We start from the raw sequence: 18328 nt of genomic DNA, 5'->3' as shown, positions 1-18328 counted from the left end.
CAGCTTGCCCTGCATTGGGAAATATTTAATTATCTTAAACTTAGCAGCGGGCTTGTTTATAATCAGTGCTATGCAAAACACAACAGGGCAGGCTATATTAAAAACCCGCCACACCTGGATTCATGTCTATGGTGATTCTCAGTCCTTCAGGTTGTCCTAAAGATGCTTTGTGCAAAGTCAGCTGGACTTTCTTTGTTTTGTTTTTTTTCCTTGAAGACCTTTCGCTTCTCATCCAAGAAGCTTCTTCAGTTCTGAAGGACTGAAATGTTGCAGAACTGAAGAAGCTTCTTGGATGGGAAGCGAAAACGTCTTCAAGAAAAAAGCAAGAAAAAAAAGTCCAGTTGCTTTCCGAAAAAGCACCTTTGGGACAGCTGGATTCGGGATCACAAGCAGCTCTTACTTCGCGAAGCCTCCCACCCAACGGCGGAAGAGACGCTGGATCTGCAGCTGCGACTTCAACGCAGAGCGTCTCCATAAGGCCCTTCGGGTGCTTTCGAAGAGACGCAGCTCTTCCCAGCGCCCAGAAAGCGGCGCTGCTGCTGCAAGGCCCGAGACAGCCGCGGCAAGAGGAAGCGACAGGCCGCGACGGCTGGTAGGCGACTATGGCCGGGCAGAAAGGCGGAGAACCGCCGAATTATGTTGCGCGTCTTTCCGAGTGGGCGGACGCGCATCTCACCCTCGTTCGGGTACGCGCCTGGAATCGGTCCGGCCGAAGCGAAGGGTTCGTCGTGCGTAGTTTTTGGGCTGGGCTGCACTGCGCCGCTGCCTGAGGGCGGAAGCGGGGCTGCCGGAGCCGGTTTTTTGCTCCGGTTCCAACTACAGCAAAAATGACACTGAATTTATAGTAGAGTCTTAGTATAGTAATGGATAGTAGAGCTTCTATAGATGCAGAGTTTGCTTGCGCTTTTCCTTCCTATCCTGTAGCTTTCAACCTCGGCCTTAAAATCCTATAAAGTGAGACAGGTCGGAATGGCCATCAGTTCTGGATTTAAATGACAACCATTGTGGTCTTTTAGCACCTGGTTTATCGCTCTGGGTCTTCTTCACACACCATATGTTCTAGAGATAGAAGAAGACAGGTGTGGGTGTGTGTATTGTTTTGAATGAACGGTTTAATTGCATAGAAGAAACCTCATGGGTTCCAAAGTTATTGTGAATAACAAATATAATTTCTGTCTGGAAAATGTGTCTTGAGATGGCTTAAACCGAATAACGGTCCCTTTGTTGCATTATGTATCCTTTCAAAGACATTCAGATCGTTCATGATCTTTGGGGGGAAAAAAGCAAAAGCGTTCCTATCATGAGGGATCTTGTTCATGGATCAGAATTGTTTTATTGCATACTGTAATTTGCAGAAGGCCCACTTATCATGGCCAATGGTAAAAGATTATGGAGGTTGTAGTTGAAAAGTTCTGGGAGCCATCAGATTCGGAAACTGAATTCAAGGAAAGAAATTCTATGCACCTGCTGAATTCAAGGCATTTCGACAGAAAAAAAAACTATGATTGCAATATATTTTTCAGATTATCTAAAATCTTAGTGTAAGAAACTTTATATACATTTATAGCAATATAAATTAGGTTTATGAAAAGGTCTCCAAATTCATTGCTGGAAACGGTCTTTCTTTATAATCAAATAATGAAATTACAGTGTTATTTACAGTATTTAAAATTAAGTTGTAGAAGTTAGCAAGCTGGTGTATAAACAGGAGGTAATAATAATGGCATTAGCAAAAAATTCTGGTCTGTATTGTGGTCATAAATCAAGATTACTTGTATAGCAATTTGTCATTACAATTTTGGGGATTTTTTTTCAATTTCCTCATTAATTTACCAAGTACTAAACTAATCCAACCCTAGTTGCATTTTGCACAGATTGAAGCTTTGGGGTAGCTCACAGTACATAATGTAGTTGTGTGGTTTGGTCTGGTTTAGTTTACACGGCACTTAAAGAGACATTTCCAAATTCAAAGCACCCTTTATACATCAGATCCTAATTACAGGAAGTCCTCAACTTACAACCACAATTGAGCCCAAAATTTCTGTTGCTAAACGAGATACTTGTTATGTAAATTTTGCTCCATTTTACAACCTTTTTTGCCATACTTGTTGGGTGAATCACTGCAGTTGTTATGTTAGTAATAACGGTCGTTAAGTGAATCTGGCTTCCCCATTGACTTTGCTTGTCAGAAGGTCGCAAATGTGATCACATGACCCTGGGACACTGCAGCCATCATAAATATAATCAATTGCTAAGCATCCAACTTTTGATCATGGGGTGGCTGCCACAGTCATAAGTGTGAAAAACAGTCAAAAGTCACTTTTTTTAGTACCTTTGTAACTTCAAACTGTCACTAAATGAACTGTTATAAGTCAGGGACTACCTGTACTCAGCTGAGCTTCTACTCAAAATGGTCTAGTTCCAAATTTTCAGAATCATTTTAATTTAATAAAGGATTAAAATGATAAACCTATGAAGTTTGGAGATTTTGTGACTTAGTTTTCTAAAACTTAGATACATTTGTGACTATATTCCATTTTTAGGCAACAATTGGTATTTAAAATGAACATGTGGTATTTTGTAGATAATATTCATATGCTTAGAACTCATACCGTGAGATGGAAATACATATTTTTGAAATAATTTATGGGTTTTTTTCCTAGAACATAAGCACTGGATTGGCAATAGCTGGAGTGATTGTACTTGCAAAGAGTATCAAATTGGTAAGTTACATTTTGAGTATAAATACATATTGAGTGTGTGTATGTAAATTGGAACAATAAGTTAACAATGAGCATGCTGCTTGCTCATGTACAACTTGCAGCCAAGTCTTGTTTTAATACAGCCTGTTTTGTTTCAAATGACCTCTGTGATCATATTAAGAGCAATTGCGTTCTTTTCGCTGATGATGTAAAGCTGTTCAATACCACAGACAATACTGCTACCCTACAAAAAGATCTTGACTATGTATCAGAATGGTCAAACAAATGGCAACTTCAAATCTCAACAAATAAATGCTCTGTCTTACATATTGGCAAAAAAAATCAGAAAATAAAATACAAGCTGAATAGTCAAGATCTTGTTGATGACCCAAGCTCTGTAAAGGACCTTGGAATACTCACCTCTAATGATCTAAGTGCTAGAGCCCACTGCAACTACATAGCCAAAAAGGCATTAAGAGTTGTTAACCTAATCCTACGTAGCTTTTTCTCTGGTAATATCACACTACTAACCAGAGCATACAAAACATTTGCTAGACCAATACTCGAATACAGTTCATCAGTCTGGAACCCACATTACATATCTGATATTAGCACAATTGAGAAAGTCCAGAAATATTTCACAAGAAGAGTTCTCCACTCCTCTACTCGTTGTAGAATACCTTATGCCACCAGACTTGAAATTCTAGAACTAGAAAACCTTGAATTATGCCATCTTCGGTCTGATTTAAGCATGGTATATAGAATCATACATTGCAATGTCCTACCTGTCAATGAATACTTCAGCTTCAACCATAACAACACAAGAGCACACAATAGATACAAACTCAATGTTAACCGCACCAAACTTGATTGCAGGAAATACGACTTCAGCAATAGAGTGGTCAATGTCTGGAATACTCTACCCGACTCTGTAGTTTCTTCCCCAAACCCCAAAAACTTTAACCTTAGACTGTCTACTATTGACCTCACCCCTTTCCTAAGAGGTCTGTAGGGGGCGTGCATAAGCGCACCAACGTGCCTACCGTCCCTGTCCTATTGTTTCTCTTATTCTTTTATTTTTCTTATATGTACCCATTTCATGTATTCACAACTATGTATACACTTATACTTATTATCTTGTAAACAATTGGCAAATCAAATAAATAAAAATAAAATAAATACCAGAAATTTTTATTACATATCATTGAGAGAGGACTACCTATTCTGTCTTTTCAAAGCAAAATAGAAAGCAGATTTATATTGCTTTGAGTCTTGTTTGCCTTTTTGGTAGAGTTTTAAAAACTATCAACCATTATAGTTTATAAGTTTTAGGGATCTCACTTTATTCATTTGGTGTCGGAGGCCATATTCTGAAAGACTTTGCCAGAATGTTGCTGACTGAAATAATGGCACAGAGATTTTTCATTAATGATTCTATTTGATGGGTTCTTCTAAGTAAGGAACTTGCCAAAGTCTTTCACTAATGAATGTAAAAAAATAAAGAAAATATTTGTAGAAGTTTATACTGGTAATCACAACCTTAATGTATTGCTGCTATACATATTATACATTGAACTTAAGCTTCTGTGTACAAGGGGTCTTAATGTACAATGAAAAATTTGGTGCAATAAATATTCCCACGTTTTAATATTTTTATTTTAAAATATGCTTGTTGCTTTTTTTTTTTTTAAAAAAAGTTGTTTTAGACCTTGAAATGCTATACTGAATACATTTCTTGGAATTATGTTACTCAGTTTGTTTACAGACCTTCACACATTACTTTCAAGGGCTTCTACAGTATGTTGGTGAAGAGGCCTTGTAAGAGGACAAGAGAGATAGTGTAAAAATAATTTAAATCCTGGTGTTCTAACCTTCATATAATACGGGTGGGATGTTACATGAATAGCATCTCCCAAGGACCAATCTGGTAGGAAATCCTAATTGCATAGCTACTCCTTTCTTCTTGTTCTTACTTCTTTTAAAGTAGAAGAGACCATCTCAACTAAAGAGGACATCTAAAGTTTATTTCCCTATAAACTATGAAAACATTCTATATTAAGTAAAATTTGGGGTGGTGTTTTATAAGTTTTCGATAAAGCTTGTTTTATTTGGATATAAACTATTTTTTTTTGAAGTGTTCCTTTAGATAAAAATTGCATGCTTAAAGTATCTTCCATGAAACCATTGATGTTCAATCTTCACAGCACTTTATAGAGTGAGAATTAGTAATAAAAGGAGCATTTTATAATACAGTGGATATACCTTGACAATTTTGACCAAGTTAAACTAATGATTTTACATTTATTATATGTATTCAAATATATAAAATATATATGTTGTATAATTACATATTTAATTTTACCAAGGAATAAATATAAAATACATTGTTTGTTTTTTCCTGCCTTGACTATTTTCATAAATAACTCAGAGTGAAAACATACTTAATACATCTTCCTTCTCTTATTATCCTCAAAACAACAACCCTGTGAAGTGAGTAGGGCTGAAAGAGAAGGAGTGGTCCAAAGTCACCCAGCCAGTTTTCTTGCCTAAGCAGAACTAGAACTCCCAGTCGCCTGGTTTCTGGTCTTCTGCATGAACCACTAGACCAAATACTGTATAGCCACATTTATATTCTTATAATATTTGTAATAGGCACTGCTTATATTCTTTTTTCTTATGAATAGACAGCCAAATTCACAAATGCTTTTGAAATACCTCCGGAATTTATAGAGAAGAATGTTAAACTACGTGGACAATTACGTCAAATAACTGAGCAAGGATTAGAAATTGAACATGTACCTATTACCCTTCCAATCATTTCCTCTCTGCAGAAAAGATGTAAGTAAGATGGGTACTTTAATAGTGGGAAAGTTATTAATTTTTTTACAGGTTTGAAACATTTTTTTAGAGATTTGAATTTAAGGAATTCTAAACATGATTGAGTGGCTACCTTTAGAAAATTCATATGAAAAGCAAATGCAATCTATATTTTACCATGTACTTGTATGTTAAAGTTCTGCAATATTCAGATTCAAAGTAGTCAAGAATGCTTTGGATGTGATATGAGAATCCTCACTGCCTCTGGAGGTTGCATCTTAAAGGAACTCCATCTTTTCCCCAAGCTGACACTTTTTCCTAGCCCTTTGGTGTTTAAGTTAAGGGGACAGTGGAAACTCTGACTATAATGGGACAGTGGAAACTCTTAACTATTCACTAAAACACTAAACTCATTGATAGAGAGTTGGATGGGAATGAAGATAGGCATATTCATGTACTTTTCAGCCATTGGATGACTTGAGTCAAATGAGACAATGTCTTTCAGCCTGAAATCCCACAATGACTTTACAAGTAGTTCTTGTTTAGTGACTACCTCACTTAACAACAGTTTGCACTTATAATAGGGATGAATATGTAACTTTATGAGAAGTGCTTGTATTTACATTGGCAGGTCTGAAAAGCAAAGGAAAAATAAAGATCATAAGCACAGTCACAATTTCACTTAGTGACCACTTTACTTAATGACCAAGTTGCCTGTCCCAATTGTGGTCAGTAGATGAGGACTAGCTGTAAGAAGATAAAATGAAGGCATGCTTGATTTGAGCTTTTGGAGGGGAAAAAAATAAGGCAAAACAGCAGGAAAAATAATGTGTTTATTTTAGTAGGTTTTACCCCTCCAGAGTATATTATTATTTAGGCCTTTCTAATCTGCCTTGACTCTAAAACTCAAGATGATTTACGTGGAATCTTCTTTCATTTTGTCCTCAAAACAGTAGCCATGTGAAATTAGTTGGGCTGGGAGAGAGCAACGGATTCAAAATCACATACAGAATTCTCATGGCTACAGGCAGAGTTCAACTTCACTCAGCCCTAATCCAAACACACAACATTATGCTGCTGTGCTATACCACACTGGCTATCCTTGACTGCTACTAACCATATTAGGCTGAGTAAGAAAAAGGTTAAATACAGACTATGGATGAGGTTAAAAAAAAACTTGGAGGCAGAGAGATTAAGGTTCAGACTGCCTTGAATTGAGTAAATTAAAGAGTATATTCATAATCTTGGAATACTCTATTCTTTAGCTGTCACTGGAACCATTGACAGTAGCTGTTGTGAGAAGTGCCTTTGTACAGTTATATGTGGTATACCAACTATATCCCTTTCCCAGCCTCATCAGTTTGACAGTGATTATTTATGCCTTGACTACATCCATGTTGACTACTGCAGTATATTCCTGTACAAAATAAGGAAAATGATCTTGACAGAGTTAGGCAAGATCTGCCACCAAAGCAACAAGGAAAAAAATACGATTTAAATCCAAAACAAGCAGAAAGTCGACTTCCAGGGCTTTTGGCGACGGACCGAAATCACAATCGTGCATGGTTTTGATCCGTGCTTGCTTCTGGAACGCCCCGAGCCGCCCGGATTCGGGGCTGAAGCCACCCCGTAGAGGTGGTGAAGAAGGGGGAGCCATCAGTGGGGCTGAGGAGAGCCACATCTCTCCTCCTCAGCTGGCCATTACTCCCTTTCTCAAAGGCGGTTGCAGCGGTGGTCAGAAATGGCCACCTCAGGGCTTCCGGTTTTAAGCTTCTTCGGGCGACAGATAGAAATCCGCGATCGTTCACGGTTTCGGTCTGGGCTCGCCACTGGAGCACCCCAAACCAGCCGGTTTCAGGGCTAAGCCACCCCGTAGAGGTGGTGAAGAGGGGGGAGACTGCCAGCAGGGTTGAGGAGAGCCGGGTCTCTCTTCCTCAGCTGGCCATTACTCCCTTTCCCAAAGGCGGTTGCAGCAGTGGTCAGAAATGGCCACCTCAAAGAACTCGACCGGAAAAGAATGTGCAGGAGGAAGATAAGAAGTGAAAGTTCTGGCTGACCAGGTCAAATTGCAAAGCAACAACTAAGGTACCCTGGAATTTAAACTTACAAAAAAATAACATCGTTCCCAAAAAAGAGTCTGAAGCAGCGAAGGAAAGTGAAAAGGGAAAGGTTTGGCTTTTCCCCCCTTCTCTCTCCTTCCCTATACTGACAACTAAGAGACTTAAATAAGAAATCGGAAAAATCCATTTTGACATTAACAGGCAATTAAGCTGAAAATAAAACAAAATGTCAAAGGGATAACAAAGATTTCTGGACACTAAAATGTTTTGCATAAGCAGGAAAGGAGAGAAAAAGAATAAAAGGGCAGGATCTGGAAAGAGGGAGGAGACTGCCTCGAATTGAAAGGAATCTACAGTAAAACTTCAACAAGACTTCTAAAAGATACATTTTAACTGAAACTTTGTAACCAAACAGTAGAACCCCAGGAAGAGAAAGTGAAAAAAAAAGCAAAAAGAAACAGCCTGGGTGTATTTGGATTACTTGGTGATTTTTGGATTCTTGGTTATTACATTTGAATGACTAAAATTAATCGGGTGGTTGTTTAAAACTTTATACAATGGCACTACTTCTGGATGAACTGAAAATGGAACTTAAAAAGTACAAAGAAGATGCACAAGAAGGGAGGGGTTCTTTTGGAGATTTGGAACTATGAGAAACAACAAGAAACGTCTGCAAAACGAAGACTTGGACAAAGAAGAAGCCATCTTTAATGAACAAGTAATTCTATGTGGGGAAGAAAAAGGAAAGGGGAAAGAGAATGGAGAATTTAAGACTTAAAAAAACAACCAAAGAAAAGAAAAATAATTTGAAAAATAAGTATAATACTGGAAAGCAACAGAAGAGGGGAATACAGAAGAGAGAAATAGAGGTAGAGAGACATGGGGGTAAAAAGGGGAGAGAGAAGAAGAGAGGGAAGAAGGAAAGGAAAAGAAGTTACAAAGGACAGAAACAAGATATAAAGAAACAGGGCCTATTTAGAGATAATGGGTGAAAATCTAACTGAAAAAGGGATTCTGTAAAGGTACATAAGATTGTATTGTTATATTACTAATAGAAATAACTTTAGAAAATTGGAAACAATGTATGATTAAAATGAGGGATAAAATAGTTAGTGTAATTTTGTGAAATGTTTGTTAATAAAATAAATGAAATAAAATAAATGAGAAAATTGAATTAGGAGGGGACGGGAACATTTTAATTAGTTAATGCTTTATAAAATATAAGTGAAGAGGTGGGGATTAATCATGGTAAGCTTATAACTGTTCCCATAGAAGTATGATATTCAATTGAAAAGTAATGTTAAAGAAGTTAAGATTTTAATGAATATTAAGATTAATGATAGAATTGAATTGGAATGGAATGTGTTGTTTTAATTACACATATTTATAATCTTTTTTTTTAAGAATATAGTATGTATTTTAAGAATGTACCAAGCAGAATCCGAATGGAAGTTATGTATTATATTGAATGTTATAACTTTAGGGTATATTTTGAAGCCTAAATAGAGAGTTAAATGGATAAACTTAAAAGATATAAAGGCGTCATACTCCAATCAGCAACTACAGGAGAAACTTTGTTTAATGAGAAAAGATAATAATGAAATTGAAACAGGACAGACAAAAAATACAAATATAATGATTTGAATTGAGAAGAGATAATTAAAATAAAATTGAGAAAATTAAAAGAGGGGAGAAGCTATGTAGAAAATGTAAAACAGTAATAAGATATGGAATAAAACAAAAATGAGCATGAAATTGAATTTGTGTCTGTACAAAGAAATGTAACTCGGGATTACGCTACTTTCAAAAAAGATGTTTTATTTGTATTTTTTTTGTGAAAACTCAAATAAAATGTACCCCCCAAAAAAAGAAAGAAATGGCCACCTCAAAGAAGAACCCGACTGGACAAGATTGTGCAGGAGGAAGTTTAAAGGAGAAAGTTTGACTAACCGGGTTGAATGGAGAACATCGATTTAAGGTACCTGGAACCTGAATTTTAAATACTAATACTATTCCTAAAAAAGATTTTAAGTGGAGAAAGGGAAAGGAAATGGAATTGGCTTTTTTTCCTCTCACATTGACAGTTTTAATTGACTTGGAATGTTAAGAAGAAGAGATTTGAATAAGAAATTGATACTAATCCACTTTGACATTAATAGGCTATTTCTAGCTGAAAATAAAGTGTCAAGGGGATAAAGATTCTTGGATAATTTAAAATTTTTCTTTAAAAAAAGAAAGAAAGCAGCCAAGTGAAAAAGGAAAAAGAGGGTGGAATCTGGAAAATGGAGGAGACCACCTGGAACTTAAAAAAAATCGATAGTGGAATTTTAACAAGGCTTGCAAAAGATACATTGTAGTTGAAACTTTGTTACAAGATAACAAAGCCCCTGGAAAGAGAAAGTGAGAAAAGAAGCAAGAAACAGTTTTGGATTATTGGATGATTCCTGGAACTTTGGATGGAGGATCCTAATGAAACAAAATAAAATCAATTGGGAGTTGTTTAATTTTTTTTTAAAATGGCATCACTCCTTGAAGAGTTAAAAATGAGACTTAAAGAACAAAAAGAAGAAGCACAAGAGGGAAGAGGATCTTTTGGCTTCGTATTTCAATTGTTAGAAATGGAGATCTTAAACTATGAAAAGCAACAACGCTGGCAGAACAAGAAGGGCGGGACAACGAAGAAGCCATCTTTAATGACCAAGCAATTTTAAGCAGGGTAAAAAAGGGAAAGGGGGGGGAAAGGGAGTTAAAAACTTAAGTACTGAAGCAACAACCAAAAAAAAGAGTAATTTGAAAAGTAATAATATCAGGAAGAAGCAGAAGGAAGAATCAGATAGAAAAGGGAATAAAAAGGGAAGGGAGAAGAAGAGAGGGAAAGGAAAAGAAGCTACAAAGGACAGAAACAAGATATAGATGTACAGGAAAAGCGTACAAGAATTAAAGGTATAAACCTATTTAAAAGACACAGAGACAATGGTTAAAATTTAACTTAAGGAGAGGATTCTGCAAGGGTGCATGGGATAGCATTGTTAAAAATAGAAAAGGGTTAGAAAATATGTTAGATGATTAAAGTGATAGAAAAAATTTCTATTGCTGTGTAGTGGAATATTTTTTTGTAAAGAGAATAAAGCTCTCAATGATTTAAAAAGAAAGTTTAAAAAAAACTGAAAAGAAACATGGAAGATTTTTATCAGTTGACAAGATGAACTTGAATAAGAATAATAACTTTATTGACTACTGTTAATAACTATTGTTTGGTTTTTTATTTAAAGACAGTAATAAGTAAAATATGAAATGTAGATGATTAAAGTGAAAGACAACTGATATTACTAGGTAATGTTTGTTAAAAGAAATAGAAATGCAAAAGATTGTTATTAATATTAATGGCAGAGCTGTACTTGAATAGAACAATTATTCCATTTACTATTGTTATGCATATATACTCAGATACATACATATATACTTTTTTCTTTTAAGAATTTAGTGTGTATTTTTAAGGAAATGTACCAAGCAGAATTCGATTGAAAATAGGTATGTGTTATAAAATAGAGGTTAGAAAATGAATGTTACAACTGTAAAAGTGTAACTTAAATTTTTAAACAAGATTTGAAAAAAGATACAAAGGTGTTACACTCCAGTCTAGTAATTAACAGGAAAAATTTGTTTTATAAGAAAAGATATGAAATTGTAAACAGGACAGACAAAAGTATAAAAACATTGATTAGAAAGATTTTAAAAATTAGAAAAAGATATGTAATTGAATTAAGAAAGGAATGAGATAATTTAAAATAAGGCTATAGGAAGTAAAGAAAAGGAAAAGCTATTGAAAAAATTGCAAAAATAGTTATAAGATATGGATTAGAATGTATAAGATAAATATGTATTGAGTTTATGTCTGTATGGAGAAGTGATAACCCGGGGGCACGCTGTTCTCAAAAAAAGATATTTTATTTGTATTTGTATGTTTTGTGAAAACTTAAATAAAACTTTTATTTTAAAAAAAACAAAAAAACCAAGAAGAAAGTCCAAAATAAGTGGCTCAGACAGAACTTCCCTGATTCATTGGATTGTAAGGAGAAAGAAGCACTGCACGAATAAACTTGCAAGATTCTGTTACGATAGCCCCTCCATAAAGTATATTTATTTATTTATTTATTTATTTGATTTGCCAATTGTTTACAAGATAATAAGTATAAATGTATACATAGTTGTGAATACATGAAATGGCCACATATAAGAAAAATAAAGAACAAGAGAAACAATAGGACAGGGACGGTAGGCACGTTGGTGCGCTTATGCACGCCCCCTACAGACCTCTTAGGAAGGGGTGAGGTCAATAGTAGACAGTCTAAGGTTAAAGTTTTTGGGGTTTGGGGAAGAAACTACAGAGTCGGGTAGAGTATTCCAGACATTGACCACTCTATTGCTGAAGTCGTATTTCCTGCAATCAAGTTTGGTGCGGTTTACTTTGAGTTTGTATCTATTGTGTGCTCTTGTGTTGTTATGGTTGAAGCTGAAGTATTCATTGACAGGTAGGACATTGCAATGTATGATTTTGTATACCATGCTTAAGTCAGACCGAAGACGGCGTAATTCAAGGTTTTCTAGTTCTAGAATTTCAAGTCTGGTGGCATAAGGTATTCTACAGCGAGTAGAGGAGTGGAGAACTCTTCTTGTGAAATATTTCTGGACTTTCTCAATTGTGCTAATATCAGATACGTGGTGTGGGTTCCAGACTGATGAACTGTATTCGAGTATTGGTCTAGCAAATGTTTTGTATGCTCTGGTTAGTAGTGTGATATTACCAGAGAAAAAGCTACGTAGGATTAGGTTAACAACTCTTAATGCCTTTTGGCTATGTAGTTGCAGTGTGCTCTAGCACTTAGATCATTAGAGGTGAGTATTCCAAGGTCCTTTACAGAGCTTGGGTCATCAACAAGATCTTGACTATTCAGCTTGTATTTTATTTTCTGATTTTTTTGCCAATATGTAAGACAGAGCATTTATTTGTTGAGATTTGAAGTTGCCATTTGTTTGACCATTCGGATACATAGTCAAGATCTTTTGTAGGGTAGCAGTATTGTCTGTGGTATTGAACAGCTTTACATCATCAGCGAAGAGAACGCAATTGCTCTTAATATGATCACAGAGGTCGTTTATGTAGAGTATGAAGAGAGTTGGTCCTAGAACACTGCCTTGGGGAACACCACTATTGACAGGTACTGGATTTGATAGGGCGCTCCCGATTTTGACCATTTGTTGTCTGTTTGACAGGAATGCTTCTATCCAGTTATTCAGTTGTCCAGAGATACCATAGGATTTTATTTTTAGGAGTAGTTTGTCGTGTACCACTGAATCAAAGGCTTTACAGAAGTCTATGTAGATTAGCGTCTATTGTTTTGCCCTGGTCGAGTTGTGTCGTCCATATGTTTTTGCAGTGTAAGAGTTGCAGATTACAGGATAGTTTTTCCTGAAACCAAATTGTTTATTGGAGAGTAGGTTATTTGTCTCTAAGTGAAGGATGATGGATTGGTTAATAATTGATTCCATGACTTTACAGGTGACGCAGCATAAGGAGATTGGCCTGTAGTTTTCAACTAGGCTTGGGTCTCCCTTTTTGAAGATGGGGATGACTGTGGCTTGTGACCATAGGTTAGGCAAGGAGCTGGTTCTGAAAGATTTTTCAAAGATTATGCTTAGAGGTTTGGCTATGGCAGTGGATAGCTTTCTTAAGAAGTAGGCACATATTCCATCCGGTCCAATAGATAGAGATGGTTTTAGGTTGCGTATTGCTTTTTCAACATTGTCTTCTGTGAAATCGATATGTATTAGATCATTGTTGTTATCTGTGGTATCGCTAGGAAATATTGGGCATGATCCATTGCTGTTTACAAATACTGAGCCGAAGAATGTGTTAAAGATGTTGGCTTTAATGGTGTCGTCGTTGCAGTCTTTACCATCAGGTCCTATCAAGGAGGGATGGACCTTGAGTCTTTAGTTTGTTGTTTACAAAATTGTAAAAAGCGCGGGTGGAATTGGTGCTTAGAAGGTTTTCCTCTTGTTTAATGTGATAATTGGTGCATTCGGTCTTTATCTGGTGGCATAGATTTTTGTATCGGTTTTTGAAATTGGCAACGTGACCAGATTTGTTTTTCCGCCAGAGTGATCTCTTTTTGGATTGAAGTTTCCTTATTGATATGGGTAATCTGCTTTTTTGTTTTGTTTTGGGAGTTGTTGTTGGTACATATAGTTTGATGACTCTTTTGACTTCAAGTAAAAATATGTTATAATGGTCTTCAACGGTATTGCATCCAGTGAATAGAGATTGCCAATCAAGGGATGAGAGATCGTTGTCTATAAGATCATAGTTGCCTTTTTGAAGTTACAATAGGGATTACATCATTGTGGTGATTTTTGTGTGGATGTATGTTGAGACAAAAGTCGATCATATTGTGGTCACTACTGGAAAAGGGTTCTTTAGATTGTATTCCGTAGATTAGGTTCAAACTGTTGCAGAAGATGAGATCGAGGCAGTTGTTTAGTCTAGTGTTGTTGGTTACTAGTTGTTCCAGTCCCAGATTTGTAATAGCATTGTAGAAGGTTGTGTGTATGATTTCAGTTGTACAATCATTTAGGTATTTAATCTTCCTGTGGAGTTGATTCATGATCTGGTCTACCTGACTTCAAGATGGGACTACCTCTGAAAACGTCCCATGAGATGGGACAACCAACGCATTTTCCATGACATGGAAATGTGCAGAGGTTGTAGTTATGTAAAATATATCAGCTAGATTGTTTAATGAGGCATATTATATCTGCACTAAAAAAAAATACTACTTGCCAGATGTTTTCTGGAGACAGTTTAAAATGCTAGTATTGACTTTTGAAGGCTTAAACGATTTAAAGTATGAGTTTAAGGACTGTTCCTTTTGTTACGGTTGTCAAGTTGTTAAGAGTAGCAGGAGAGGTTCTTTTGAAGAAGCCTTCACTGTCAGAGGCTCAGATTTCGGGTGTGTGGGAAGGGAAAGTTGCTTTTGCTTCTTGCTTTTCCTATGTGTAGGAAATAAAGATATGAAATGGTGGGGGAGAAGGTTGCTAGACTCGTTAGACAGTGTTAATGTTTATTTTATTGTGAATTTTAAGTTCTGTTTTATGTTTTGTTAACTGTGTTGAGTGCTCACCAGAGCTAAATGTCAAGTTTTGAATCAAATAAGTGTTTTCTTGCTGCCAAAAACCAAAAAGTTATTTTTATCCCACATTTTTATATTAACAGTAATTGAAGCAATATATACAAAATATATTTTAAAAATGAATAAAAACTAATACTAAAAATACAGAGCCTACATCTTTCAGATCTGCTTTATACATTACCTGAATTGATTTCAGTTTACATAAATGCACATTACTTAACACTTTCTATACTCACTTGAAGTAGGTATTTATAATTACTTTACATCACCATCAACACCATGCTGTGAATTCAAAGCCAGTAGTGAAGCAGTTCTTTGTCATTTCTGTCATTCCATGACTTAGAAAAAGGAAGATAGACGTGCATTATTCAGTGCACTGGTTTCTCCATGAACGGAACAGTCACTTTTGGATGGCTGATTTCTGACATAGTTTTTAGCTTTCTTCAGTTATAGAAAATATTAACAGCTCCTAGAATCTTTCATTTAAATCCTGGAGAGAAAAAGTCTAGTTTATCTCCTCCCCTTTAATTGTTTAGATCAATGATCTAAATGAGGTATTTTTACTAATGTTCTAATAAAACAATAATGCATGTATATCATTTTAGGGAACTCAAATGGTTTGTTGCTTGTCAGGCTTGCTGGTGTGGAGTTAACATCTGATGGTGTAATCTGGTTAAAAGAAGAAATGAAACCATCACAAATGATTTGGTTCCAGCTTTTGGGCAGAAAAGAATCAGCACTTGATTGCTTTGTAATAGTAAATAAGGTAAGTAAATGTTCAGAGGGAATAGAAGAGCTTCCGTGAACACAAACAATAAGAGTGATTAGTGTGAAATAATTTATGCTGAGTTCAGTGACTCTTACTCACAAGTAAAAACTTACAGCAAGGTCCTACATCAATTCTGGATTCAGAGATGCTGGTTAATGTTATTCAACGTCCTAGACAAACATTTGGCAAACTATTTATTGTATTGGAAGTGGAGGGAGAAGAGGTTGGTGCTCAGGGAGACATTATTGCTGGTCTTAGACTATGGCAGCTGCCCTCCAACATGTTAGGAGTGCAGTTCTCTAGAATTTCCAACCAACATAGCCAAAAGTTGTGAATCTAGACATAGTAGCCCCAGTGCATCCAGAAGTAAAGGTAGTTTTCAACTTACAAGTACAGTTGGGATCAGAATATCTGTTATTAATCAAAGTGTTTGTTAAGTGAGTCACACTCAATTTACAATCTTTTTTTGCTACAGTTGTTAAGTGAATCACTTCAGTTATTAAACAAATCATGCATTCATTAAGCAAATCCAGTTTTCCTCATTGATTTTGCTTGTCAGAAGCCAGCTGGGAAGTTCACAAATGGGGGATCACATAATCCCAGGATTCTTTAATTGTCATATGCCGGTTGCTAAGTGCCCAAATGTTGATCATGTAACCAATGGGATATATTGAAGGTTGCAAGTGCAAGGACTATTATAAGTCACTCTTCGCTGCCACTGTAACTTTGAATGGCCAGTAAACAAATGGTTGTAAGTCAAGGTCTACCTGTATTCAGGTTGAACAAGGATGGTGTTACTCAAGAAAATCTATACGACTGCCCAAGTCACTTGAAGAATTCTGCTTCAATGTTTGTTCCTTACTGGAATGGACATAGTATGTAATATGTTAAGTATATGTCTTATGCAAAACTTTAATGTCTTTTTTGAACAGGGGAGATTCTCCAGTATTTGTCTAAATGAAGAGATCTTGCGACAGGGGCTTGGCAAGACAGTTCGTATTGAAGGGTTGGCTCATGAATCCCGGATATACTGGAAGCTTCACAAGAGGCTACTTCAAGCAGAAATGAAAGCTGTGAAAAAGAGGAAAGGAATCTGGAAAGAAGAGACATTCGTTGAAAAGCTCAAAGAACACATAAGCAATTACAAATTTATCCAAAAATTAAAGCAGTTTGCAATATGGTTGAGAATCCGGCTATGAAAACAATAGCTTGGAGCAGGGAGGAGCATCTTGTTAGTTTCTGTGAAAACGATGTAACTAAGTTCTTAAAGAAGATGAAAACATCTGATACTTACATTAAAAAAATGTGCATATACGATACACATAATTATTGTTAAAAGTTTTAATCTATTTTTTTTCACAATGAAGAACACTCTTTAGGCTAACTCTCCCAGAGGAAGAAAGCACAAAATATAATGTGAATATAAAGGAAATATGGAAATTACTGGTGATGTGTTTTACAAAGATTGCATGAAACATCCTGGAAAAAGAAAAAAGAAAAAAGCAAGGAATGTTCTCCATTCTTATATTTTGTGCAAAAAATTGGTCAGCTTTTTCATAATAGGGCAGCTATAATGCTGATGTTTGACCTTTGGCAACATTATACATGTTGTTTCTAAATGCTGAATTTGACTTCATTTGGCAGACTGCTATCAGGCTTCAGTTTATGATGACAGCATTATTTAACGCTTTTGCGACAATAGTCTGATTTAGGTTCATACTGGCACTGGTAAAAGATGATTAGCTAATTATGTAAATTACCCCCATAAACATTTTGGATTTTGTGCTTTCTTTCTAGAGATCGTTCTTAATGGATACTGCCCACATTCTATAAGTATCAAAGTGTAGCAGTTGCAATTCTTGGTTGGTTACTCTTATAACTTTGCCAGGTTTCTTTCAGAAAAGGTAGAAATTATACCAAAACTATCTTATCTTTACAAGGTGTATGCTCTCTGTGGTCTCTGTCCATGTGGCTTCATTCCTTTGTTGTGTACATTTCTCTTTACTTCGTGATGCCACATGAAAGAAATAAATGCAGCTGCCTGTATAATAATTTGTTTATCAAGGAGAATAGCTAATTTCGGAGAGACCAATGTGTTCAAGAGTTAGTATTACTGTTTATGTTTTATAGACTTCCTAACATTTTAAGGGACAAAGAAGGAAGTGACATTGAAATTATGGATTTGTGCTCAAGGCAAGTTTGTATTGGATTTAAATGTAAAGATTAATTGACCTGATCATAGGATGTGATCACATGAATAGATATACTTTGGTAGAACATTATGTATTACTTTGTGTTCTGAACCACTTATTTATATGCTTAACTAGCACTTGACAACATTTCGAATGTTCTTGCTAATGTAAGTAATATATAGAGAGAATATATCTACATTGAGAATTAAATCTTATAGAAATGGTTTTCTTTTTTGCTGATCTGTATTGTCTTAAAATTAGTTCAATACAAAGCAATATGTATTCCTTAAATATCAATATATAAAATACAGTTCTTCAGTCTCCCTATTATAGTTATTTTTCCTTGTAACTTTATTTCTATAGTAATTTAGATATTGGTAGAAAGACAACTTTGCCTGCATTGACACTCCAAGTTAAATAAAGTAGGGTTAGCTAATTTTGGGTAAAACTAGACATTGTGGGTTATGAACTGTTTGATAGTTTAGTGCAGTATGTAAAGTTAGTTTGTAGCTTATTTAAGAAACTGGGCTAGAAAATGAGAAATTGTGAGTTCTAGTACTGTCTTAGGCATGAGAGTCAGTTAGCTGACATTTTGGGC

The 18328-nt window shown here is 35.7% G+C and overlaps 1 protein-coding gene across 2 annotated transcripts; it reads left to right on the top strand.

Annotated features, from left to right (window-relative positions):
• Positions 1–524: 524 nt before the first annotated feature.
• MISO1 (mitochondrial inner membrane subdomain organizer 1) lies at positions 525–18055 on the top strand. Of its 2 annotated transcripts, none has more exons than XM_026665409.2 (5): positions 525–728; positions 2664–2723; positions 5387–5540; positions 15375–15535; positions 16471–18055. In XM_026665409.2, the coding sequence occupies exons 1-5, from the start codon at positions 603–605 to the stop codon at positions 16735–16737; spliced, it is 768 nt and encodes a 255-aa protein (XP_026521194.2). In that variant the 5' UTR covers positions 525–602; the 3' UTR covers positions 16738–18055. The 2 variants fall into 2 exon arrangements, with proteins under 2 accessions (XP_026521194.2, XP_026521203.2); XM_026665418.2 differs by having other exon boundaries at positions 526–686.
• Positions 18056–18328: the final 273 nt, after the last annotated feature.

This window comes from Notechis scutatus, chromosome 4, assembly GCF_049901735.1.
Source record: "Notechis scutatus isolate UNSWTSFEM ecotype Mainland chromosome 4, rNotScu1.2, whole genome shotgun sequence".
Taxonomy (NCBI): domain Eukaryota; kingdom Metazoa; phylum Chordata; class Lepidosauria; order Squamata; family Elapidae; genus Notechis; species Notechis scutatus.
The sequence above is the reverse complement of the archived record's forward strand: the minus strand, read 5'-3'. Positions and strand labels throughout refer to the sequence as shown.

Bases quoted from the DNA above. Each gene is read 5' to 3' on its own strand.
- MISO1 (XM_026665409.2), top strand. From the start codon at position 603: ATGGCCGGGCAGAAAGGCGGAGAACCGCCGAATTATGTTGCGCGTCTT. The intron at 729-2,663 runs GTGCGTAGTTTT...TTTTTTTCCTAG, and splicing joins GCCGAAGCGAAGGGTTCGTC to AACATAAGCACTGGATTGGC. The intron at 15,536-16,470 runs GTAAGTAAATGT...TTTTTTGAACAG, and splicing joins GCTTTGTAATAGTAAATAAG to GGGAGATTCTCCAGTATTTG.